The 26,458-nt window shown below is 46.1% G+C and overlaps 2 protein-coding genes across 2 annotated transcripts in view; both read left to right on the plus strand.

Annotated features, from left to right (window-relative positions):
* Nucleotides 1–21,349, plus strand: part of LOC143989920 (uncharacterized) — a 123,279-nt gene extending 101,930 nt beyond the window's left edge. The window contains exon 11 of the mRNA XM_077490192.1: nucleotides 20,489–21,349. Coding sequence (XP_077346318.1) covers nucleotides 20,489–21,095 — 607 coding nt within the window. The 3' untranslated portion in view covers nucleotides 21,096–21,349. The remainder of the gene's footprint in view (nucleotides 1–20,488) is intronic.
* Nucleotides 10,933–26,458, plus strand: part of LOC143989549 (uncharacterized) — a 157,571-nt gene continuing 142,045 nt past the window's right edge. The window contains exons 1-2 of the mRNA XM_077489724.1: nucleotides 10,933–11,159; nucleotides 14,294–14,421. The gene's annotated coding sequence lies outside the window, so the exon portion shown is untranslated. The remainder of the gene's footprint in view (nucleotides 11,160–14,293; nucleotides 14,422–26,458) is intronic.

Here is a 26,458-nt window from a genome sequence, read left to right on the forward strand (position 1 = left end):
ATCTAGGTCTCCACACTATATATGTGTGTATCATCATCTGCTGGAGATAAAAGACATCACAGTGACTATGGAGGAAGAGGGCGGACATGACGGGGGGTTACTGGGTGTAAATAGAAAATAAGATCTTATTACCTCCTCTGCTACCACTTCCAACAATGTCTTCTCTCTACTTCCTCCCGACTCGCCTCTCACCTGCAACTTCCTGTCTGTACCTGACATCACTTCCTGTCTTCCATAGAGACTTCCTGTCTGGATAGAAGTGAGATCACCACCTTGTGGAATTCAGAGGAACTGCAGCCCTGAGAAACGTCTCATAGTGTGAACACGGCTTTGTGCTTTGTGTGTATGTACTGTATATCCTTATAGATGGGGTAATCTCCACCCCCACCAAGGGGGATAGAAATATATTACTGCTCGGGGGGGGGGGGGGGGGACATTTTGGCCCCTTTGATTTTGCAGTAAAATTGATGTCAGATTTAGTCATGTAGAACATCTGTTATATGGATTCAAAGAGCCCCAGCCGAGAGTAAAGGGTGGAAATGGCTCCTGATCCCCAGATTTGGGCAATTATGTCCCCAATATAAATAGAATAAAACCCGCGCTATGTGTAACAACTCAAATACCTACAGAAATAACTTATACCGGACTGCTGCTGTAACACAGGTAAGTGTTCCCTTTATCACCTAGAAGAGCATTATGTGCCACAGCGCTGTCCTATTGTGTGTGCACATAAATCATCACAAATACACTACAATATGTGGAGACATTCGTATATAAAGTGCTAGGGGCTCAAATAATATTCTCTGAAGATCTACTGCTTCCACTTCACGTCTATGACATTGATATTATGGTGTTTATTAATAAAGTAAGTATACTGATTCATGTGCAAATTTATATACAAAATAAAGTGCTCGGTGCTCAAGATTATGTTCAAACCAGATGCAATGCTTCCACTTTACACCTACTTCTTTAATCTCCTAATATTTGCTACTATATTTATTAAAGTAAAAATCTAAAATTCATGTAATCATACAATATTTTGTGCTCAATGTCGTTTTCTATCTGAAGTCCACTGCTTCCGATTTGCATGTACTTCAATGAATGTATTTTGCAAAAAAAAAAGTCCACAAACCAATGAAAAGTTGATAATGTGTAAAGTTCTCGGTGCTCCAAACTGTGGCAGCTGTAGTGTAGCCACGCCTTCTTCCACCTCTTACACACGTGATGGTGAGGGCGCCCCCTTAGTGGTGCTTCCCCACTCACCAGACCAATATGACTCCCAGCTTTTCATCTACCAGAGTCACCAACATCCTTCACACTCTCCTCACCTCCGATGGCAGAGGAACCGGATCCTCCTCGCTCACTCCTGCAAGTCTACTGCGCTTTCTGTCAGTCTTCCTCCTAGACTCCTCCTCCTCTGGCCACTGTTCCAGCAGGAGCTCCGCCTCTTCATACACAGAGCTTTGTCTCTTCATACACCCTCAGAGCTCCGCCTCTTCACACACCCTCAGAGCTCCGCCTCTTCACACACCCTCAGAGCTCCGCCTCTTCACACACCCTCAGAGCTCCGCCTCTTCATACACCCTCAGAGCTCCGCCTCTTCATACACACATTGCTTGTACTTCCTGTTCTGTGTTTCCTGTTATACAATACAACACGACTCCTCAAACAGCTTGCAGTGTCTTCATTTCTATACATAAAACATGGTGTCAGAAGTGACTGGAATCGGGGCAGAGTCTCTTGTTTGGAATGTAGCAGCTTTGTGATAAAGCTCTGTTTTGTGAGTTATGTGCATTTTCTGATATTTGAGAATTTTGAGACTTAAAGTGGTGTTGTCACCAAAAAAATAAAAGCTGCTTAAAATTCGTAAAAAAAAATAAAAAAAAATAATTGGCAAAAAAAAAAATTTTACTCACCTCTAAATACCGGTTGCTAGGGGGTCCCTCGTAATCTGCCTTCTTCATTGCCCGTGCTGGTGACATCACTTCCCCTCGCGCCGCACATTCACCTGGGACCTGTCACGTGTCCCAGGTGACTGTACGGTGTATCACGGCGCCCTGCGCCGCTCGCGCATGCGCAGTGGGTGCCCGGCTGTGAAGCATGACCGCGCCGCGAGCGGAGCGGGGAGCGAGGGGGGGGCTTCATTCCCCCGCATCGCTGGACCCTGGGGCAGGTAAGTGTCGGATTATTAAAAGCCAGCAGCTGCAGTATTTGTAGCTGCTGACTTTTAATTTTTTTTTTTAGGGGGTACCCCACTTTAACAACTATATGGCTGCTATAAATGATATTCCTCCCCCCCGGAGGGGGTGACAATCAATGGGGATTGGAGCACCAACTGGGAAACATTCAGAGACCTGTACAGGTATTTAGGACACTGATCATCAGTGACCTGATTACAGTACAGCCCCAGCAGTGCCCATCAGTGACACCAATCAGTGCCCATTAGTGATGCCAGTCAGTGCTGCCTTTCAGTGCTCATCAGTGCCTGCTCATTAGTGCAACCCATCAGTGCCGCCTATCATTGCCCACCATTGCCACCTATTAGCGCCCATTAGTGCCTCCTATCATTGCCACCAAATCAGTGCCCATCAGTTTCACCTCATCAGTGAAGGAGAAAATGACTTATTTACAAAATTTACAGAGGAAAATGTTTAATTTTTTAAATTTTTGATTTTTAGCAAAAAATATAAACCCCAGCAGTGATTAAATACCACCAAAAGAAAGCTCTACTTGCGTGAAAAGAATTATAAAAATGTAATTTGGGTACAGTGTTGCATTCAAAGTGTGAGAGCTGAAAATTTGCCTGGGCAGGAAAGGGGGTGAAAGTGCCCAGTGTTGAAGTGGTTAAACACAGCCACTAAAATGTGCCCTACAGCAGAACTCACTGACAGACGCCTGAAAGTTCTGGAACAGGACAGACAGCAAGCCGACGGCATAAACATTGCAATGCAGCAACAAACAGCAGCTTCAATACCACCCTTCCAACACAAATGCTGCCAACCCTACAGCATACAAATATTGTGGGATTGTGCATCAAAGAACTAAAGAGCAGTGCCCAGCTTATGGGAAGTCTTGTAGGATTTGTGTGTAGCACTAACCCCCGAAGGAGCTGCTGGTTTGAATTGGGCCTGCACTCTACCAAGAAACCCAACTACCTTGACTCAATCCCCTTGGCACAGCTGTGGTGCAATGTAATACAGTACAATATAAAACAATGTAAAGTACCTGTATAATACCCTCAGGATCCTCTGGCTCCACCTGGTGGGGAAAAACAGCACGCCACACAACTGGGCACTTAACCAGAAATATTTTTACTGCAAGTATATTAAAGCAGGCGGTTACAGAGATTGCACTGCCATCCCAAAGTAGGATGTCAGTACAATATAAATCAACAGACAAATACAATATGAAAGATATATATGTATTTCTATGTATCTAAATCTGGGAGCTCCAGCTACTTTAAAGTTATACGTGAGGCCTCACTTAAAGTACTCTCTCCCGTGTCTTCTTTCTTCGCTAGCTAGAGATGACTCCTCTGATATTTGTAATCCAAAAGGTAGGTAAGAGTTAGCTTAAGGTACTGCAGGTAAAACTCCAAGAACTTATACACAACGCTTGGGCACTAAAGTGAAGTAGGCCTCAAGCCTGCTCAATGTCAGTTGCTCTGTTACACCTCCATGGAACAACAGGTTCCAGCGAAGCCTGTAAGTGAGTCTAACTGTGTGCAGCAAATTAACAAACGGTGGGCCGTAACCCGCTCACCAACTGGATTGGAGTTCTGGGTGATGACTTTGATCCGGCAACTGTAGCTTGCTTCTGTATCAGCTGGGCAGATGCTCTGTGTCACTCCGCTGACTGGATCTGGTCCTCCGATACTCTGATAAGCGTCTCTGGGCCTCGTCAATCTGATCACCAGCTCTTAGGCTCCATCAAATCACCTTGCAAACAAGCAGGTTTGCAATCCGCGGTGACTGTCTGCAGCTGTCTCCCGGAAACCTCCTCACAGATCTGCACAGGCGGGCAGCATGGTCCCAAGAGACCTAAAATGGCCACTGCTGTCCCTTATATCCCCTACCCAGCATGCACTGCGTAAGAGAGTGTTCATGGGTAGGTCACACACGGACTCCTGGGTAACGAGGTCAACCTCCAGAAAATCTAAAACAAACAGTCACTTCCTGTACAAGTCTTTAGGTTGTTCTGAGGTAAAAGATAAAACAGGTGCGTTACCCATATTTGGCCACTAGATGGCTCTAGTGCGAAACCACAGTAATGTCCATATACCTCACATTAAAGAGGAAGTAAACCCTGATGGGTTTACTTCCTCTTTGATTCCCTGCAAAGGTAAAGCATAATGGACTACTATGCATCCCATTAGCAGTTCATTATGTGTCACTTACCTGACAGAGGAGCCAGCGATGTCACCGCTGTCCCCTGTAGTTCAGAGCGTCCATCTTCTTGGTGGGTCTCGCTGCTCCGGCGCTGTGATTCGCCGGAGCAGCGATGACGTCACTCCTGCGCAGGCACACGGGAGCCGACACTCGCGGCATATCGCCGCGATCTGCGGCTTACCCAGTGCGCCTGCGCACCGCTATCTACGGCTGGCTGTCTTCAGGTAAATATCTCCTAAACCATATAGGTTTAGGAGATACTTCTTGGACCTACAGGTAAGCCTTAATCTAGGCTTACCTGTAGGTCAAAGTGGTTTGTAAGGGTTCACAACCACTTTAAAGCATGTATAATCACATCAATAAACCATGATGTCAGCACTACATGCATAGTTGCCAACATTGTAAAAAAAAAATCGGGACACTTTTTTGGCAGTAGGCGGAGTTGTGTTATAATTAGTGGGCGGGGCATGCGGTTATAGGTGTGGCATAGGAAAAGGTGAAAATGCGGCTTACATGGGCCGTGGCTCAAAGGGGTGTGGTTAGTGTCTGAGATGAATGCGGGATGGAGAGGGAAAGGGAAAGGGGGGGAGGGTGGAGGGATGGAGGGACAGCAGCCCCCCGATCCTACACCACAATAGCAATGTGTTTTCCAGAGTTTGACAATCAGCAGATAAAGATACTCCAAATACCTGGTGTTAGCGCTTCAATCATCCCGGCGCCATGATTGTTATGGTGTCAGGATGATTGAAGCGCATTATTTCTATTATTACATTGTAATATGAAATAAAATCATTCAGCTCACCATAATGTAGAATCAGTGGGAGCCATGAGCGCGTCACTAGCCACGTTGCCTGCAACCAGATGCCATCAGGTGCCCCCAGCAGAGTCCCTCCTTACATCAGGTGCCCCATCAGTCCTCCTAACATCTGGTGCCCCTCTGACATTCAGACTCTGACTGCGCCCTCTGACATCCAGACTTTGACTGCGCCCCCGACATCCAGACTCATTGGCGCCCCCGACATCCAGACTCACTGGCCCCCGACATCCAGACAGACTGGCCCCCGACATCCAGACAGACTGGCCCCCGACATTCACAGACTGGCCCCCGACATCCACAGACTGGCCTCCGACATCCACAGACTGGCTGCCGACATCCAGACAGACTGGCTGCCGACATCCAGACAGACTGGCCCCCGACATCCAGACAGACTGGCCCCCGACATTCACAGACTGGCCGCCGACATCCAGACAGACTGGCCCCCGACATCCAGACAGACTGGCCCCCGACATACACAGACTGGCCCCTGACATACACAGACTGGCCCCCCACATCCACAGACTGGCCCCCGACATACACAGACTGGCCCCCGACATACACAGACTCACTGGCCCCCGACATCCCGTCGTTGCTGCGCGGAGACTTTGAACTGCGGCGCCGCCCACTGCACTTCACACACACACACTGGCAGCGGGGGTGGGCGGCGCCACAGTTTAAAGTCTCCGCGCGGCCACAGCATCTCTATTGAAGACCAGCTTCTGGTCTTCTTTAAAATGGCGGCTGGTGGAGACATTGAACTGCGACGCCGCCCACCCCCGCTGCCAATGTGTGTGTGTAAAGTGCAGTGGGTGGCGGGAAATTTGAATTTCCTGGGACAAACTGAATTTCCCGGGACATAATTAATTTGGGACAAATGTCCTAATCCCGGTGACATTGCTGGCTCCTGTGTCAGGTAAGTGACACATAATGGGCTACTATACGATGCATAGTAGCCCATTATGCTTTACCTTTGCAGGGAAACAAAGAGGAAGTAAACCCATCAGGGTTTACGTCCTTTTTAATTGGTCGCCATCTGTGGAAATCTTTGACACATGTAGCATACAACCAGCCCGAAAGGGACAAGTATGGCTCAGTGTTCAGGATAAAATCCACTTACAGACCATTGTGGCACAGATATATGGAAATTGATGCGATTCATGTATTATGCGGTTATTCTACATGCTTACAGCCATGTCCTGGTTGCCCAATATTTTAGAGTAACGACGTTGTCTCTTTAATCTAGTTTTAAACGCTATTTTACGGTGCTCAGAGGGTAATTTTTCTATCTTTATATTTTTTGTACTAATAAAGTTTATTTGGCATGTGAATACCATGGTTTGGGCCTCCATTCAACCACTTGTCCCTTTCCCGTTTTTTTCCCAATTTTTTTAATCTTGGATAATTAACCTCACTTTGCATGTGAGCAATTCTGATGGTTCTCTACAGATTGGGGGTTTAAACATCTTACCTCATCTCTGTGGCACCCACAAGCTAATGTCAAAGCAGAAGCAGCTATAAAGATAGTAAAGAACCTTGCAAGAAGCCCCAATATGATGGTAATGACCCGTGGAAAGTCATTCTACATTGGAGGAACACCCCAACCGAAGATATGGACAGTAGTCCTGCACAGCGCTTGATGTCAAGGAGACTGAAGACTTCATTACTTGTGGCAAACAAATTGCTTGAACTTTGTGTGGTTACAGGTGTACTGGAGAAACTGACATAGGAAACAGATCTCCAAACTGACATTTGGTGTGTCTGCTAAAGACTTACCTGAGCTAAGAACTGGAGAGTCAATCCCTATGAAGCTGCTGCCTGGTGACAGGACTGGTCACTGGGGACTCTGTTCAGAGAGTTGCTCCTCACTCATGTGTTGTGGACGTGGAAGGCAATCTCTACTGCCGCAATCGATTGGACCTGCGAGTGGCAGAACAACTCACAGCACAAGCCTATGAGCATTGTGCACATGATCCTCCTGAGGTGCTCAATGCCCCTAGTCCTACAATTCCCCTTGTCCTACTGGACCATATAAGCAAGGCAGAGACAATACTACGGTCATATCTGAAGGATACCATGAGGATGACATAATGAAGCCACATATACCAGTAAGTTCTTCTGTGCCAAAAACACTAGACAGGAAAGAGAGCAGCTCTTCAACACCATCTGGGGCTGAACAGCATTCCCCAGGCAAAATCAATGTGGTCTTATGCAGCATTAGACTTTCAAGACCACCAAATAGACTCCATCTGTAGTGTATCTACACGTAACACCGTATGTTATGTTTAAGACTGTTCACAATCTGTTTTTAGGTTGTTTACACATTTTTAGAGTGAATGTAAAAAATAAATATAGTGACTCTATTGTAATATACTTGTAGCGGCCATAAGCCTTTGTAGGGCGGTCTTAACTTTATGGGCTTACCGGTTACCTCCGCTTGGCTTGTTCTTCCACGTCTAGGGGTTCCCAGGGTTGATACCCAACAACTTGGATGCTGACATCAATAAAGTCCTTTTGAAAGGTTTTATTTTGCAGGGAAATATCCAACAACACAGTCTCAAATAAGAACAGAGGACAAGGGTGAAGAACTCAGGCACCTTGAACTGCAGATATAACAAAGTCTCTAGTACCACCCAGAGAGTAGCCACTCGCAGCTGGGTGCTTCAAGGCTGAACAAATCTCTAGCCAGTGATTCTGGCAGTCAGCACTTTGATTCAGAACTTGTAAAATCTCTGACCTTGAACAAGTTGTAACTGAAAGTGAACAGGAACCTTTTTCCTCAGTACCTGCAACGTTCTCTGTCTCCTTGATAGTACTGAAAAACGTGGATTCGTCAATGTCCTTCCCAACTCAGTAACCAGGCACTTCCCAGGATGCCAGCTTGTTGATCCCCCCCCCAGTCACCTTTACGAGCTGTGGTGCCTCCCCAAGCCAAGAGCACACCCGGACACCTTGAATCCTCCCTCAGTTACTGCGCCTCGGACCAGACTCGGGAACAGACAGATCCCTACCCCAGACTAGGCAGGTCTATTGGGGGTAACCAACAGAAGCATGTTGCTGGATGTCGAACACCCCGTGACCCCTCGCGGGGCTACCCCGGTCCAGGAAACAAGAACAGACAGCTCGGGCCTCACAAACTCCTACGTGACTTCAACATCTTAAGTACCCCCTCACAGACTCCTCAGTGGGGCCCGGCACACCCACTGATTGGTTCCGAGAAGGCTGATACCCAAAACGTCCAACCAGGCCTGGTTCTGGCCTGTCATGTGCACCTCACTCATAGTTGCCAACAGTCCCGATTTTCCCGGGACAATCCAGATTTTTGGACCCTTGTCCCGATTTAAGCTTGTCCCGATTATTTTCCCGGGATTTTGCTTTTGTCCCGGGAAAATCGGGAATGTTTTTGTCTAAAAACAGGGCAGCGGGCTACACAAAGATGGCCGCTGCCATTGCCAGGAGTAGTGTTTCCCCTTGTGTTCAGCAGAGAGGAGAGTGCAGCCAATTGGCTTCTCTCTTCAGTGCTGCAGGGATTGGAGACCCCTCCCCTCTTCACTGCAAGAAGAGAGATTAGTTTCAGGTAGAAAGCACAGAGTAAGGAAAACATGTCTTGCTGATTAACCTGAATAGATACTTGTTTTGTTATTAATGATTTCCCGAAAGAGTCATGTAATTGCAAGGTGATTTATTAAGGGGTTACTCTGAGATGTTTGCCTGAGATTGTTATATTTATGTCCATGGCTTTATTATTTGTGCCTGCCTTGGTTGTAAACCAATTTACTGAGGAACTACAAGAGCCAGCATGCCTGGCTTGGACTAAAATGGCATCTCATCCAGCATAGACACCATAAGGTACAGTAAGTGGTTTGTAGAACTACAAGAACCAGCATGACTTGTTTGCTCTATAACAACATTGCATCACCCAGCATGGTCTGGTGTCTAGAACTACAAAAGCCAGCATGCACTAGGGTACTTGGTATGATTACAGCATTTACAGATAACTAGGCTGATGAACTACAAGAACCAGCATGCCTTGTTTGCTGCATAATGGCATTGCATCATCCAGTATGATCTGGGGTCACTGATACTAGTAACACCAGGATACATGTTGTCTGTAGAACTTCAAGAGCCAGCATTCAATGGGGTACTTGGTAAACGTTGCCACATTTATAGATATCTAGTCTATAGAACTACAAGAGCCAGCATTCACCGGGGGAAACTTGGTATGATTGCAGCATTTACAGATAACAAGCCTGAAAAACTACAAGAGCCAGGATGGGTTGTTTGCTATATAAAAACATTGCACCATTCAGCATATGTGATCTGTAGAACTACAAGAGCCAGCATGACTTGTTTGCTACATAATGGCATTGCATCATCCAGCATGGTCGTACCACACAGCATGTTGCCTCTTGTAGTTCTACAGACCACTTATCTTCTGCTGTCACTTACCAAGGACCCTAGACCACGTTGTATGATGCAATGTTAGTGTATAGCAAGCAGGGCGGGCTGGCTCTTGTAGCATAGTTGCCAACTGTCCCAAATTTCCCGGGACATTCCCGGGATTAGGACATTTGTCCCGATTTAATTTTGTCCCGGGAAATGTCCCGGGAAATTCGGTTTATCCCGTTTTTGCGCAGCCGCCGGCCGCTAGAGGTCCTCGGCCGGCACAGACATTTTAAAGAAGACCAGAAGCTGGTCTTCAATAGAGCTCAGATGCTGCGGCGCCGCCCACCCCCGCTGCCAGTGTCTGCGAAGTGCAATGGGCGGCGCCACAGTTTAAAGTCATTTCGCGTGGCAACGACGGCTTGCTGCGTCTGGAGGAGATGTTGGGGGGGGCGGTCTGGATGTCAGAGGGGCACCAGATGTAAGGAGGGGCTCCGCTGATGGACACAGATGTGAGGAAGGTACCTCTGATGGGGCACCTGATGTAAGGACAGACTCCGCTTGGGACACCTGATGGCATCTGGTAGCAGGCAACGTGGCTAGTGACGCGCTCAGGGCTCCCACTGATTCTGCATTATGGTGAGTTGAATGATTTCATTTTATATTACAATGTAATAATAGAAATAATGCGCTTCAATCATCCTGACACCATAACAATCATGGCGCCGGGATGATTGAAGCGCTAACACCAGGTATTTGGAGTATCTTTATCTGCTGATTGTCAAACTCTGGAAAACACATTTTGCTATTGTGGTGTAGGATCGGGGGCTGCTGTCCCTCCATCCCCCCTCCTTTCCCTCTCCATCCCGCATTCATCTCAGACTCTAACCACACCCCTTTGAGCCATGCCCCCATGTAAGCCACGCCCACTATTTTACTTAAACCACGCCCATATTTTGCAACGCGCCACATTTTCCCCTTTTTCTATGCCACACCTACAACCACATGCCCCGCCCCCTAATTATAACACAGCCCCGCCTACTGACAAAAAAGTGTCCCGAATTTTTTTTTTTACAATGTTGGCAACTATGCTCACTGTACACATGACCAAGCAGAACTTCTAACACAGCCCAGCCAAACTGATGTCAAAGTTATCCTACATAATTAATCCTCATAACCCCACTAATGTTCTGAGGCAAAAACTAAATTTACACATGAATGACACTTTGTCCAAAATGTCAACAGCTACATACTCTATGGTAATATTGTATTGCTTGTACTTCCTGTTCTGTGTTTGCTGTTCATGTTATACAATTCAACACGACTCCTCAAACATCTTGCAGTGTCTTCATTTCTAAAACAGCTGTGTTCATACTTCAAGACGTTTCTTGAGCTGCAGTTCCTCTGAGTTCCACAAGGTGGTGATCTCACCTCTACCCAGACAGGACGTCTTTATGGAATATAGACAGGAAGTGATGTCAGGTAAAGACAGGAAGTGAAGTCAGAAACAGGACAAGACATTACATTTGATGAGATGTAGAGAGGAGACGTTGCTGGATCTGGCGGCAGAGGAGGTAATATGTCGATTAACCCCTTCAGGGGGATCAGTTGATGATGAATATATCTTCCTTCCAAATCTGGCCATACATGGTTCACTTTTATCGTTCATCCAGCGGGATGAGAGGAAAAAACGGAAGTGATTCCCCCATCCACACATTGGAGGGGGATGGGGGAATCCTCCCCGCTGCACTATTGTATTCTGACAATGGGGGGCGCTCCTCCACTCTCAGAATACACAGATCAGTGATGAAGCTATTGGCTGCAGCCGCTGATGGAGTGACTTTTATCCGGAAGTGACCACACATGGATGGAAATGTGACCGATCCCTGCTGAACCAGCTGAATTTCCATCTATCTGTAGTCACCATAAGTGACTTCCTCCCCTCCCCCTAATCTCCTTCATTATGTAAGTCATGCTGAGATCCTCTCCCATTGGCTGAGCAATATTCTCATTTGTCTCTGAGCTCCTTCTTGCTATTCCTCGTCCTGCCTGTTGTTTCCTTGGATTGATTTTCTGTGTAGTGACCCCGGCTTCATCTCTTGGATGCGCTCGTCTGTTGCTTGTCCTGACCTTTATCCTGATTCCTGGATCTCCTCCTCATCTCTCCTCCATATCCTCTTACACAGCTTTTCTCCACACCTGCAGTGATCCTGGGGGGTGGAAACTTGGCACCAGCACTCAGCAAAATCCATCCCCCACCATTAGGAGCTCTGGGGGAAATTGTCTGCTATTTACACTCCGTTCCTCCGCACGTCACCTGATCACATGAGAGCTTGCTTTCACACATTCTTGACAGATTTCTGTATGGTAAAGGTCAAAGTTCACTCTTCAGTTTAGGAGAGGAAGGACACACCCAGGAACAATGATTTGGTTTACATGGGAGCTTCATATAGAGGACCCCTCAAATCTCCCCATCCAAATGTCCCTCCATCCAGAGTCTATATGTCCTATGACATCACACCGACCTCACAGCTCCTCCTCCTAATGTCCCTCCATCTGGCTTTGCTTCTCATGCTCTTAGGATGTGGGCGGACCTTTGGCATCCTCACTAGCAAAGAGGGACTGTTGGTCCTGCATTGTAGGTAATGATGACCGAATTGTGTATATTTGGAAACTTCTGCGCTCTATGGGAAATAGAAAAGTAACTAATGGAAAAAAGCTGCAATCACTAAATGAGTTGTCTCTCACCACTAAAAAAATGAAATAAAGGATGTGATGCGCTGATTTCCAACCATACAATGATCGCGATAGGCCACAGGTATGCGATTATCAAATAAAGTGCAACTGTGCATAAATTAATCAAGTGATGCTTCTGTGCATATATAACAGTAATAGCTAGTGCATAAAACCATAAGGTGACTCTATGTGCAAACAAACGCAGATTTGTCATATAGACCAAAATACATATATGAAGTGTGTAAACTTAATTACAAAATGTATATAGTGAAGCAAAGACAAATTCTGGGTATACGTTAAAGTGATAACTGGTGCAAAGACCATAAAGTGACTTTATGTGCAAAAAAACGCAAGTTTGTCATACAAACCAAAAAAAATTTAAAAAGTGAATGTTACTTATCAAAAAGTGTATAAAATGGAGCACAAACAGGTAAAGAAAGAAAAATATAAAATATTCAATTCAAGTGACCAGCGTGATTGAAGGTAAATGTCCCATACACAGTCAGATCATGCAATCCGGTGAATACACTAAGTAAAACGTGCAGCGTGCTGGGCAATTAATCCATCCGTGATGATCCGTGCAAAAAAGCAAATATTATGCAATTACCTCACTGCTGTGAGTGAACAGCAATATAGATGATGAACACCAGGATGATTGCAAAAAACGGCTGTGTAACACAATCTTTAGGAGACTTCTCTCACTTCCTCGTGAATGGCAGGTAAACTCAAAAAAATAGATTAAGAGGGACCGCCATAGTGTAGTATTTAAAACATAGAAGTTTTATTAAACAGGTTTAAAAACTACTCACAAACGAAGCTGATATAAACACATCTGACAGACAGCATTAAAGTAAGACCGGATATGGACGTCACTTCCGGGTTCCTACGCGTTACGTCTTGGAGACTTCAACTGGGATCCCAGTTGAAGTCTCCAAGACGTAACGCGTAGGAACCCGGAAGTGACGTCCATATCCGGTCTTACTTTAATGCTGTCTGTCAGATGTGTTTATATCAGCTTCGTTTGTGAGTAGTTTTTAAACCTGTTTAATAAAACTTCTATGTTTTAAATACTACACTATGGCGGTCCCTCTTAATCTATTTTTTTGAGTTTACCTGCCATTCACGAGGAAGTGAGAGAAGTCTCCTAAAGATTGTGTTACACAGCCGTTTTTTGCAATCATCCTGGTGTTCATCATCTATATTGCTGTTCACTCACAGCAGTGAGGTAATTGCATAATATTTGCTTTTTTGCACGGATCATCACGGATGGATTAATTGCCCAGCACGCTGCACGTTTTACTTAGTGTATTCACCGGATTGCATGATCTGACTGTGTATGGGACATTTACCTTCAATCACGCTGGTCACTTGAATTGAATATTTTATATTTTTCTTTCTTTACCTGTTTGTGCTCCATTTTATACACTTTTTGATAAGTAACATTCACTTTTTAAATTTTTTTGGTTTGTATGACAAACTTGCGTTTTTTTGCACATAAAGTCACTTTATGGTCTTTGCACCAGTTATCACTTTAACGTATACCCAGAATTTGTCTTTGCTTCACTATATACATTTTGTAATTAAGTTTACACACTTCATATATGTATTTTGGTCTATATGACAAATCTGCGTTTGTTTGCACATAGAGTCACCTTATGGTTTTATGCACTAGCTATTACTGTTATATATGCACAGAAGCATCACTTGATTAATTTATGCACAGTTGCACTTTATTTGATAATCGCATACCTGTGGCCTATCGCGATCATTGTATGGTTGGAAATCAGCGCATCACATCCTTTATTTCAATGATGACCGAATACCTGTAAAATATTTTAACCTGTGTAGTGTGGGGGTCCTGTGTGGGTAAATTATACCTCAGTCTGAAGTGTGACTTTATAATAATGCAAACCTGAATGATGAGGTGAGGAGGATTCTGGGAATATCATTTCATTTTTCTATTTGTGTTCAGATCTAGAGTTTTCCTCCTGTGAAGTCTGGAGATCATATGACCATCACATTGCCTCCACCTCCCTCCCTGATAGAATAGAGAAATACAAAGAAGATTCTAGAAGTCACCAGAGAGATGATGGAGGAGAGGTGAGGAGGATTCTGGGAATTCTGGGACATTATCCAGTAACAGACAAGGGATGTGTCTGGATGGTGACTGTATCATTGTGTGTGTCAGGTTCCTATAAGGTGTCAGGATGTCACTGTCTATTTCTCCATGGAGGAGTGGGAGTATTTAGAAGGACACAAGGATCTCTACAAGGACGTCATGATGGACAATCAGCCGCCCCTCACATCACCGGGTAAGAGGAGACTTTATTGTAAAGGAGAGAGCAGTACGGAGGCTCCACCTAGATCCCCCATCATCTGATAAACGCATAGAAACAATGTATTCAGTCAGTGTGTGTGTTTCCTACAGATGGATCCAGTAATGGGAACCCACCAGAGAGATGTCCCCGTCCTCTGTATTCCCGGGATTCCACACAGGAAGGTCACACCATCCCTCACCATCATCAGGTAGATGAGGAACAATCACTGATAGTATCATTAGGATCTGTACATTATCTGCATTGTTACCATTGATGTCATTTTTATTATATATTCAGAGTGGAAACCTGAGAGATTGTAAAATTGAAGTTAAAGAAGAGATAAAAGAGGAGGATGATGAGGATGGGGTGATGGAGGAGTCTCTAAAAGAACACAATGATCTATACCAGGACACCATGGTGGAGTCATCCAGCTACAGAAACCCACCAGAGAGATGTTCCCGTCCTCTGTATTCCCGGGATTCCACACAGGAAGGTCACACCATCCCCCACCATCATCAGGTAGATGATTGACAATTATTGGTAGTTCTGATTTATACACAGCATGATTGTTACAATGATTGTTTTATTATATATCCAGAGCAGAAACCTTGAGGATGATAATATTGATGTTAAAGAAGAGTATAAAGAGGAGGATGAGGAGTATGGAGTGATGGAGGAGTTTTCAGAAGGACACAAGGATATGATGAAGACACTTAATACCAGGAACCCACCAGAGAGATGTCCCCGTCCTCTGTATTCCCGGGATTCCACACAGGAAGATCACACCATCCCCCACTGTTACAAGGTCGTGTCATGATCACTTAGTGCTCCTGTTCCTCATTCCAGCACCGTGTGTTGGCCGTTGCTTTTCGCCTGTCTGTGTTCACCAGGTTATTGAGCTGGTCAGTCACCTGATATAAGCAAACCGAACACTCTATCCCTTGTTTGTGATAGAGACGGACTTACCTGCATTGTTCTAGTTCAAGCCTCCCTTTAGTCTGCCTTGCTTGCTGTTGGAGGTCCTGTGTATGACCCAGATTGGATACTGAACTATCCCCTGAACTCAGCCAGCCTTTACCTGAACTGTCTTTGAACCATGCTATCTGTCTGCTAAACTGCAAGTACACTGTTTGCTTTGCTCAGTTCGCATCTGCCTTGGCATGGTGGCCAGACACTATAGCAGTGTGTATAGAGTCCTGGGGGCAACCAAGTACCGGTAGGCCTGCTTGTCTTAAGGGAAAGGGGGCTGCTATAGGTCAAGCACACCATAGCTAGCTATAGTGTCTGACTACCTACGTTGGGTTTGACATTATCACAAGCCAATAATAAAAATTTCCATGAAGATGGACATTACACAGGCTCTCTTATTTGCTGAGGAACTTTGCAAACTGACATGCCAAGTCCAGGAACTTTCTGTGCGTGTAAACGCACCTCCAGCAGTAACATAGGAGCCAGAGCCCAAGGTTAACCCGCCTGACCATTTTTCTGGTGACCCCCATGTGTTTTCTAACTTTAAAAACAGTTGTATGCTATACTTTAAGCTTAAACCACACTCCTCTGGTTCTGAGGCACAGCGGGTCAGCCTAATTATTACATGGTTGCAGGGGAATCCCCAGTCTTGGGCTCTTAATCTCCCCACGAATGACCCAGTGAGAGGGTCAGTTGAAGCCTTTTTCAAAGCCTTGGGTTTACTGTATGATGATCCTGACCATGCCCATTCAGCTGAAGCTAACCTTCAGTCAATACATCGGGATAAGCGCACCGCTGAACAATACTGTTCTGATTTCCACCGCTGGGCACCTGACTCTGGGTGGAATGACCCAGCTCTAAGAAGTCAGTTCAGGTTAGGCTTATCAGACTCCATCAAAGACTGCTTAGTGCACTACCCTGAACCAAAGTCATTGAATGAAGCCATGCAAGTAGCCATCCGCATAGACAGGCGTTTACAGGAAAGGCGTACAGAGAGGTTTGTTTCTTTGCCCCCCAGTACGCTGCCCACCTTTTCTTCATTTCCTGAGCCCACTCAACCTCTTCAGGAGGATGAGCCCATACAAATTGGTGCTACCCATTTATCCTCTGGGGAAAAGGCTAGAAGGGGAACTCAGGGACTCTGCCTATACTGTGGCCACCTCTGCCGCTTTGTTGCTAGCTGTCCTAATAAGCTGAGAAAAGCTAAGAGTCTAGTGCGGGTGGGGTCTGCTTCTGTAGATCATACTGTATCTGTTTCCCTCAGAGAGGGCTTATTTGTTCCTGTACAACTTAGTTCTGATAAGTTTCTCACCACCTCGCTGCTTTCATTGATTCTGGTGCTGTTGGCAATTTCATCGTTGGGGACCTGGCACACCGTCTACAGATTCCCGCGACTAAGGTGCACAGATCCTTCTCAGTTTTAGCCATTGATAATTGTCAACTTGTCCATGGGCCTGGTGACCTTGTGCACGGTACCCATTATCCTGACCATTGGGGAATCTCATAAGGAGACAATCAGCTTCTACGTGATCTCATTTCCTGCTTATCCCATTATCTTAGGGTATCCCTGGCTTAAACTGCAGAAGAGATTGGGTCCTGGTCTCAGACTTGCATTAAAACCGCTGACCAGTTGCCCATGACCATAACTCTTGTGTGGCCAGTACCAGTCACGTGCCTTTTTCCCAGTCCTATTCGGATCCTGTTCGTGAAAACGTTTCCAAATGTGACCCCAGTTTGCATAACAATGTGCCTTTACATGACTCTATACCAAAAGATGCTATTCTATTGAATTCTCTGAATAGGTCACCTCTCCAGCCAATTGCCACAGACTGAATTCTCTCCTCCTAGAAGCCAAACTTATCTGTTGTCTTGCAGCCTTGAGCCCTGTTTGGAAACTTCCTCTAATGCCGCGTACACACGACCGGACTTTTCGACAGACTAGGTCCGACGGAATGAATCTGTCAGATATTAAGATCGTGTATGGGCTCCAGAAAGTCCAACGGACCTAGAAATAAAACATGTTTCAAATCTTCCTGACGGACTCGAGTCCGGTTAAAAAATCAGTTCGTCTGTATGCTAGTCCGGACGAAAACCGACGCTAGGGCAGCTATTGGCTACTGGCTGTGAACTTCCTTATTCTAGTCCGGTCTTATGACATCACATTCGAATACGTCGGACTTTGGTGTGCTTGTGTGTGGCCAAGTCTGTTCGTTCAGAAAGTCCGTCGGAACTCTGCCGAAAGTCCGTTGGGAAGACCGTCAGACCTAGTCTGTGGAAAGGTCCAGTCGTGTGTACGCGGCATAAGTCCTCAGAAGTCAAGCCCCCTGGATTACCTCTACCTTTGCCCGTCGCTAAACTCCCTTGGAGTCACAGCCAGGCTAACTTGTCCACAAGTTGGACAGCCACTCCGGCTGGCGATGTGATTCAGACAGTCGCTACACCTGGCGATGCGGCCCAGTCGGCCACTGCATCAAGAATGCCAGTTCAGCCCATTGCCATTGAACTTCCTGCTTTTTCTCATTCAAGTCTTTCTATAACATGGCCTCACTCTATTTCTCTTACTGGTCTAAGAGGTTCAATCCATCCTTTGAATAAACTGCTTCACTCGACCAGGTGGGCCTTTCAATCCTTTTTCAGTGCTGTCTGTATTTCCCTCATGTTTCAGCTTTCCGGCTTGGCCCCTGTGACATGTCCCCCGGCTAACCAGCCTGACCTTGTGCATCCAAGGGCTTCTGCCAGTCTGATGGTCCTGTGCTGGATGTCCACCTGGTCTTTGAGGGTCCAGGCTCTTCGGAGAGTGGGTAATGTTATGATCACTTACTGCCCCTGTTCCTCATTCCAGCACCCGGTGTTGGCTGTTGCTTTTCCCCTGTCTGTGTTCACCTGTTAGGTGACTGTCCAGATCAATCAGCTCATATAAGCAAACTGAACACTCTATCCCTCGCTTGTGATAGAGACAGACCTACTTGCATTGTTCTAGATCAAGCCTCCCATTAGTCTGCCTTGTTTGCTGTTGAAAGTCCTGTGTATGACCCAGATTGGATACTGGACTATCCCCTGAACTCAGCCAGCGTTTACCTGAACTGTCTTTGAACCATGCTATCTGTCTGCTAAACTGCAAGTACCTGTTTGCTTTTCTCAGTTCGCATCTGCCTTTGGCGTGGTGGCCAGACACTATAGCAGTGTGTATAGAGTCCTGGGGGCAACCAAGTACCAAACAACCAAGGCCTGCTTGTCTTAAGGGAAAGGGGGCTGCTATAGGTGAAGCACACAGTAGCCAGCTCTAGTGTCTGACCACCTGCGTTGGGGTAGTCGTGACATTCGTGACAGGTTGGTGGGATGGAGCATCTAGAAAATTGACTTCTAGAGACAATGTGTGAATTTTTTAGGTGATGTCACAATAATAAAGTTTATATTTTACAGATGATATTCACTTTCATTTTTCTGATTTAGAGTGGAGATTCAATCGATATAGAATTTGAAGTGAAAGCAGAAGAAGAAGAAGAGAGGTATGTGAGGGATGATCAGCAGTCTATGGAGGAGGATGGAATAACGGGGACATTTATAGAGGAGGACACTCCTACAGAGATCAGCACAGGTGGGTTATTAACACTAAATACATTCCTCCACCCATACTGCTCACTGATTGGTCCAAGTAGGGCAAGGACTGGGTGATAATCTTCCTTCTTTATGCTGAAGACACAATTTATGGATCTAGACTGGATTTATGGAGATTCTGGGGTTCAACTGGCAGCAAAATTTTCATTTTCACCATAGATGTTGCTCTACCTAGGCACCTTAGGCATGTGCTTTGGGTCTTTTGTCTCATGCCCATGTCTAGCATGATCTCTTATACAGCAATTCTCCCAGGATTACTATGTGTCGGGAGGAGTCCTCACCATTGTACATTACATACTCCTGACCCCTACACTATATACTCTGTTTTACATTACATCATTCTGATACTATATAGTCCTATCTGTTGTATCTTATACAATATGTTGTACATTACATAGTCCTGACTTCTGCTCTCTCTCCCCTCTACCTACTGCTATATATACACATAATATGTATTCTCTTTTGTTGCACCCATTTCCTACCAGCTGGACATTTTATATCGGATGATTTGATTGGAGCACAGACTTTTACATGTTGATACTAATATGATAACATCCTCAGACTTTGGAACCTTAAACAGAAAGTGATAAAGAGGGAGGAGTCAATAACCCAATGATGGGGGTCTTCAGGATCAGTCCAGTCTTCATCTTGGTTGTTCTCCCCCCATCCTCACTCTCTGACCTCTGGTGGGGCTCAGCCCCACTGTTATTCATCACTAAATCATGGACTAAATAAGTAAGTGCAGGACTTCTTGTGTTGGGAAGATGGCAATGAGTGATAGAGGGGGAGGGGACACTCGTCCTATAATCCCCTCATCACTGTCACTCCTATAAAAGACAGTTCTCGTTGTTTCCTCACTCTCTGACTAAGGTCCATGAATAAAGAAATGATCTGGTAGGAGATCAGAGGACCCATTTACTAGTTACCTTGAGGGGGGAATTGGAAGATCCTCAGAGACAAAGCTGCCTGATGTGGGTGGAGTCCTGGTTTAGGGGAACCAATCAGCTCATGTCTAGTAATAATCTTTTTATTTCTATTTTAGTAGATGGACGGGAGATGAGGAAAACCTCAGAGGATTGTCTCACTTTGTCTCCAGACTGTAAAGTAGAAGATGAGGACATCACACAGTATAGTCCAGGAGAAAACCCGACTACCTCAAATGTCCATCCGGCACCACACAGTGTAGATGAACCATCGTATTCCTCTTATCCTGAGGAACCTCAGACTGTGAGGGACGGGGCCGTCCTTCCAACAGAGAAGAGCTTTTCCTGTACTGAGTGCGGGAAGTGTTACCGTTTTAAGTCCAAGCTTAATGAGCATAAAAGATCTCACACAGGGGAGAAGCCATATTCCTGTCCTGAGTGCGGGAAATGTTTTAGTTCTAAATTTAATCTTAACGTTCATATAAAATCGCACACAGGGGAGAAGCCATATTCCTGTCCTGAGTGTGGGAAATGTTTTGTACAAAAATCAGACGTTGTCATACATCAGAGATTTCACACGGGGGAGAAGCGATATTCCTGTCTTGAGTGCGGGAAATGTTTTATAGGAAAATCAGACCTTGTAAAACATCAGAGGTGTCACACGGGGCAGAAGCCATATTCCTGTCTTGAGTGCGGGAATAGTTTTTCGCAGAAGTCCCATCTTTACATACATCAGAGATCTCACACGGGGGAGAAGCCTTTTTCCTGTCCTGAGTGTGGGAGATGTTTTTCAGTGAAGTCCAGTCTTTGCAGACATCAGAGATCTCACAAGGGGGAGAAGCCGTATTCGTGTCCTGAGTGCGGGAAATGTTACTCACAGAAGTATGATCTTTCTAGGCATCAGAGATCCCACACGGGGGAGAAGCCACTTTCCTGTCCTGAGTGAGGGAAATGTTCGTCACTGAAGTCCTGCCTTCCTGTACATCAGGGATCCCACACAACCCTCGAGGTGTATTAGTGCCTTGAGTGTGGGAAATGTCTTCTATGTGAATGTTGCTGGACATCACAGCTCTCATGTGGGGAAGAAGCACACCCTGATATACACCTCAGATATACTCCATGGCTGATCTTCATCATGTAAGAAACTGTTCCAGGCGTTTTGAAATTTGTTCTGATTAAATAAAAAATAATTTTAACCAACACTGTATATAAATCTGAGGTGCTTTTAGGAATGTCGGGGACTTTTATAACTTGGGTGCTCAGTACAAGCGCATGCTGAGCAGACAAATCACGCTCCGGTGTCCGCTCCAATAAAGGAAATGTTCACCTTTTATAAAAAATAATAAATGTACATTTTCTGCAGGTAAAAAAATGTATTTATAATTTTTTTAGAAGCCTGGAAATCATTGCAGCCATAATGTTCTGATGGCTGGTGCTATGCAGACTGTCCGTGTAATCTGTCTGCCTGTACATTATACAGGAAGGTAGTTACAGTGACAGGAAGAACCAATCATCTACCAGAGAGCTCAGCAGCGGTGTGGGAGTTCATTGAAAACTACAAGCCGACCTCGGCAAAGGACAGAATGGCACGGCCGCGCTCCTTTGATAACGTGACAGCCGGTACAGGGAACTTCTCCCCGCACTGCTGTCACACAGAGGACTCGGATCAGTGAGCCTCTGCAGGAACATGTCAAATCTTCCTGAAGGTGAACGTTTCCTTTAACCTTTTCATTGCCAAAGCTGGTTTTTCACTTTTTGCCCACATGTTTAAAATTATTTTAGGTCTGAAGATTACATAAAACCTTCAAAAAATGATATATTCTCTGAGAGCAGATACCCTAGAGAATAAATTAGTGGTAGTTCCAATTTTTTAACGTCACACGATACCGCAAAATTTCAGTAAAAAACACACTTCTCTTAATTTTAGGGGGCACAAAAATGCAATAAATTACCCAATATTTTGGTAGAATATAAAAGCTGAGTAAATAGATACCCAGCATGTCAAACCTTAAATTTTTTTAAGGTTCGATATACCCAGCCCCTCTCCTGAGGACACAGACTCCCTGAACATCAGATCAAGGGCACTACAGTGACCAGCACTACCTCGACCACTCTGACCATCCCGAGGAAATACATGGAATAGACTAAGACACCAACCATTGGCCAAAAAGTCAGATGCTGTGAACCCTGCACTACAGCCCTGCGAGTCGTGCCTATGGACATACGGATAAACATTGCATCTATGATGTGCCTTTACACCACTAATTTAATGTGAGTGTTTTTAAACCATTTTTAACAAATTTGAGTAACTTTATTGCTGCACTTAGAGGGTGCCGTCTCTTTCTCTATTCTTAAATTTTTTGCACCTGAGAAATGGTGACAGACTTCAGTACTAGGGATGAGCCGAACACCCCCCCCCCCCCCCCCCCCCCGGTTCGGTTCTTATCCAGAACAGGCAAAAAATTTGTTCAAACACGCGAACACAGTTAGTCTATGGGACACGAACATGAATAATCAAAAGTGCTAATTTTAAAGGCTTATATGCAACGCAACGCAGCCATTGGCTCCCGCTGCTGTAAATCAAATCCAATGATGTGGGCCCCGGGGACGGTGCAGAGTCCTGCTGTCTGTCAATAGAGGCAGCAGCAGGACTGGGGAGCGCGAGCGCACGGGTGTCCTGAAAGAGAGCGCTTCTCCAACGGGGCACTTGAGAAGAGGAGGAGCCACGAGTCCCGTTTAGGGACCCCAGAAGAGGAGGATCAGGGCCACTCTGTGCAAAACCAACTGCACAGTGGAGGTAAGTATGACATGTTTGTTAGCAACCCTTTAGGTGAACTAGACTTGGTAAGAACATAGGCGGGTATCCAGTATACAGCGGAGGCTGCAGAGGTGTGTCATCATGCATTCAAATGGTTACATAGTAGGTGATAGGGATGAGCCGAACACCCCCCCCCGGTTCGGTTCGCATCAGAACTTTCGAACAGACCACAAATTTGTACAAACTTTAGAACCCCATTGAAGTCTATGGAACTCGAACGTTCAAAATAAAAAGTGCTAATTTTAATGGCTAATATGCAAGATACTGTCCTAAAAAGGGTTTGGGGACCTGGCACCTGCCCCAGGGGACATGGGTCAATGCCTAAAATGTTTTTAAAAATGTCCGTTTTGGCGGGAGCACTGATTTTAACGACGATTAAAGTTAAAAAAAATTGAAATATTCCTTTAAATATCGTGCCTGGGGGTGTCTATAGTATGCCTGTGAAGTGCCACGTGTTTGCCGTGTTTAGAACAGTCCCTGCACAAAATAAAATTTAACGGAAAAAAAGTCATTTAAAAGTGTAGCTCCAGTCAAAAAATCTATTTTTAAGCTTTTTGGAAAACATAGGGAAGGGTTATCACCCCTGTATAATTTTGCCGTCCGTCTTTTTTCATCTCACTTCCTGTTGTCTCCTTCCGTTTGCAAGTAGCAGATGTTTGTAAGTTGGATGTTTGAAAGTAGGGGCCTGCCCTATATGCTCTGCAGAAATGGCGGAACAAGGTGTTGGTGTTGCCACAACATTGTAAGCCCTCAAAGTGACTCTTGGTGGGTGCTGGAGCACCCTGCTGTGAATGATTATATCAAGAATTGTAATTACATGCCATTGTTGAACAGTGGTAGAAAAATTGGGCCTTTGGTGCTTGTGGTGCTGGTGCCACAACACTATAAGTCCTCACAGTTTCTCTCGGTGGGCACAGGAACGGGCCCTGCTGTGAAATATTATATCAAGAATTGTAATTACATGCCCCTGTTAAACAGGGGCTGAAAAATTGGGCCTTAAGCGCTGGTGCTGGTGCCACGACACTGCAAACTCTCCCATATACTCTAGTTGTGGTGCAAGAATGAGCCCTGCTGCAAAGCATTGCATCAAAAATTGTAATTACATGCCCCTGTTAAACAGGGGCTGAAAAATTGGGCTGGTGGCATCACCCAGAACCAAAAATGTTCTTCCAAGATATCAGTGGAGGAGGAAGAGGATAGACAATCAAAGTAACAGGACAGTCACTCAGCATCAGCATAGGCAGTCTTGAAGGATGTGATATTTAAAAAAAAAAATATTCGGTTACATCAGCTTCAGGTGCTTGGTAGCTGTGGGTGATCCAAGACTGATTCATCTTTATGAAGGTCAGTCGATCAACCGAGTCGGTGGACAGGCGCACCCTGTGATCGGTAACAAAGCCACCAGCAGCACTGAAGGTGCGTTCCGAAAGAACGTTGGATGCAGGACAGGCCAGTAGCTCAATTGCATACTGTGCAAGCTCTGGCCAGTGATCCATCCTCAAGACCCAGTAAGCCAGAGGATTTTCGGTGGGAAAGGTGTCCCAAGTCTGACCTTGCCCCTAGGTATTCCTGCACCATGTAAATCAGACGCTGGCGATGGTTGCTGGAACTGATCATACCCTGGGGCTGCGGACTAAAAAATTGTCTGAACGCATCGGTCAGACGGCCACCTTCTCCACCGCTCCTTCTGACCGATGCCTCAGCAACACGTTGTCCAGGACCAGGAGTTTGTAACCTCCCAGTCTCTGGGAACGCGTTGCACAGACCTTTCTGCAAGGCCTCCCGGAGATGTCTCATCCTCTGCTCCCTCTGTGATGGCAAGATAAGGTCGGCAACCTTACCCTTGTACCGTGGATCAAGGAGAGTGGCCAGCCAGTAATGGTCCCTCTCCTTGATCTGAAGAATACGAGGATCCTTCCGCAGGCTTTGCAGGATCAGGGAGGCCATGCAGCATAGGTTAGCTGAGGCATTCGGTCTGGGTCACTAAGGACAACATGATCCGCAGCTACCTCCTCCCAGCCACGTACAACTCCACTGGTTTCTTGGGACTGTAAATCATCCCTACAAGACTGCTGCTGATGCTGAGTGCCAGCCTCCACCTCCATGCTGACACAATCATCCTCCTTGTCCTCTTCCTGTGTGATGGGTGGGACAGCAGGAACACTGTCCGGATAAAGGGGGCCTTGAGAGGCAAGGAAGTCCTCCTCTTCCTGCTTCTGTTTTGCCTCAAGTGCCCTGTCCATTATTCCACGCAGCGTATGCTCCAACAGGTGGACAAGAGGTCAGGGCCGTCTTTACTATTGAGTGGGACCTGGGCAAAAAAAATTCTTGGCAGCCCCCCCATGCACATTGTCTCTCCACCCCAACATTCAAAAAAACAAAACACACATAAACATATGTATTGAATTGTAACTGCACTGCACAAACTGTTGGCGCTATATAAATCCCCAATAATAATAAGAATGATGGGGGAAGAGATAGAGAAGTCCAGGATGATGGGTGGGTGGGGGGGGGAGAGATAGCGGAGTCCAAGATGATGGGGGGATAGGGAAGTCCAGGATTATTGGGGGGGAGAGATGGGGGAGTTCAAGATGATGGGGAGGAGGACAAATCAGCACAAGGGGCAGTACTTGCATATCCTCCCCCTCCCCCAAAGTAACCATCTATTGGTCACCTCTGCACATCACTTTGCTTACCTCTGCTCCCTCATCCACAGCTCACCTCTGTACCCCCCTCCACCCACAGCTCACCTCTGTATTCCACGCTCACCTCTGTACCCCTCCATCCACAGCTCACCTCTGTACCCCTCCATCCACAGCTCACCTCTGTACCCCTCCATCCACAGCTCACTTCTGTAACACCTGTCTACCTCTGCCCCCCCATCCACAGCTCACTTCCCCCCCCTCCACCTCTGTACCCCCCATCCATGTTCATATCTATATCTTTCCGTCAACCTCTGTACCCCTCCCCCTCCATGTCCACCTTTGTTTTCCCCATCCACCTCTGTAGTACCCCCCATCCATGTTCACCTCTGCATCCCCCCATCCACAGATCACCTCTTTATCCCCCATCCACCTCTGTATCCCCCCCAATCCACATTAATCTCTATAGCCTTCCGTCCACCTCTGTACCCCCCTGTCCCCCTCTGTACATCCCCATGTCAACCTTTGTACTCCCGTCCACCTCTGGGTTCATCTCTGTAACCACCTCCACCTCTGTAGCCCCCCATGTCCACCTCTGTACCCCCCATGTCCACCTCTGTACCTCCTCCACCTCTGTACCCCCGCCCCATGTCCACCTCTGTACCCCCCATGTCCACCTCTGTACCTCCTCCACCTCTGTACCCCCCATGTTCATCTCTATAACCCCCATGTCCACCTCTGTAACCCTCCATGTCCACCTCTGTACCCCTCCATGTCCACCTCTGTACCTCCTCCACCTCTGTACCTCCTGCACCTCTGTACCCCCCCATGTCCACCTCTGTACCCCAC

The sequence above is a fragment of the Lithobates pipiens genome, unplaced genomic scaffold (assembly GCF_037356315.1).
Source record: "Lithobates pipiens isolate NorthernLeopardFrog02 unplaced genomic scaffold, aLitPip1_a1.2 Scaffold_18, whole genome shotgun sequence".
NCBI classification, from domain to species: domain Eukaryota; kingdom Metazoa; phylum Chordata; class Amphibia; order Anura; family Ranidae; genus Lithobates; species Lithobates pipiens.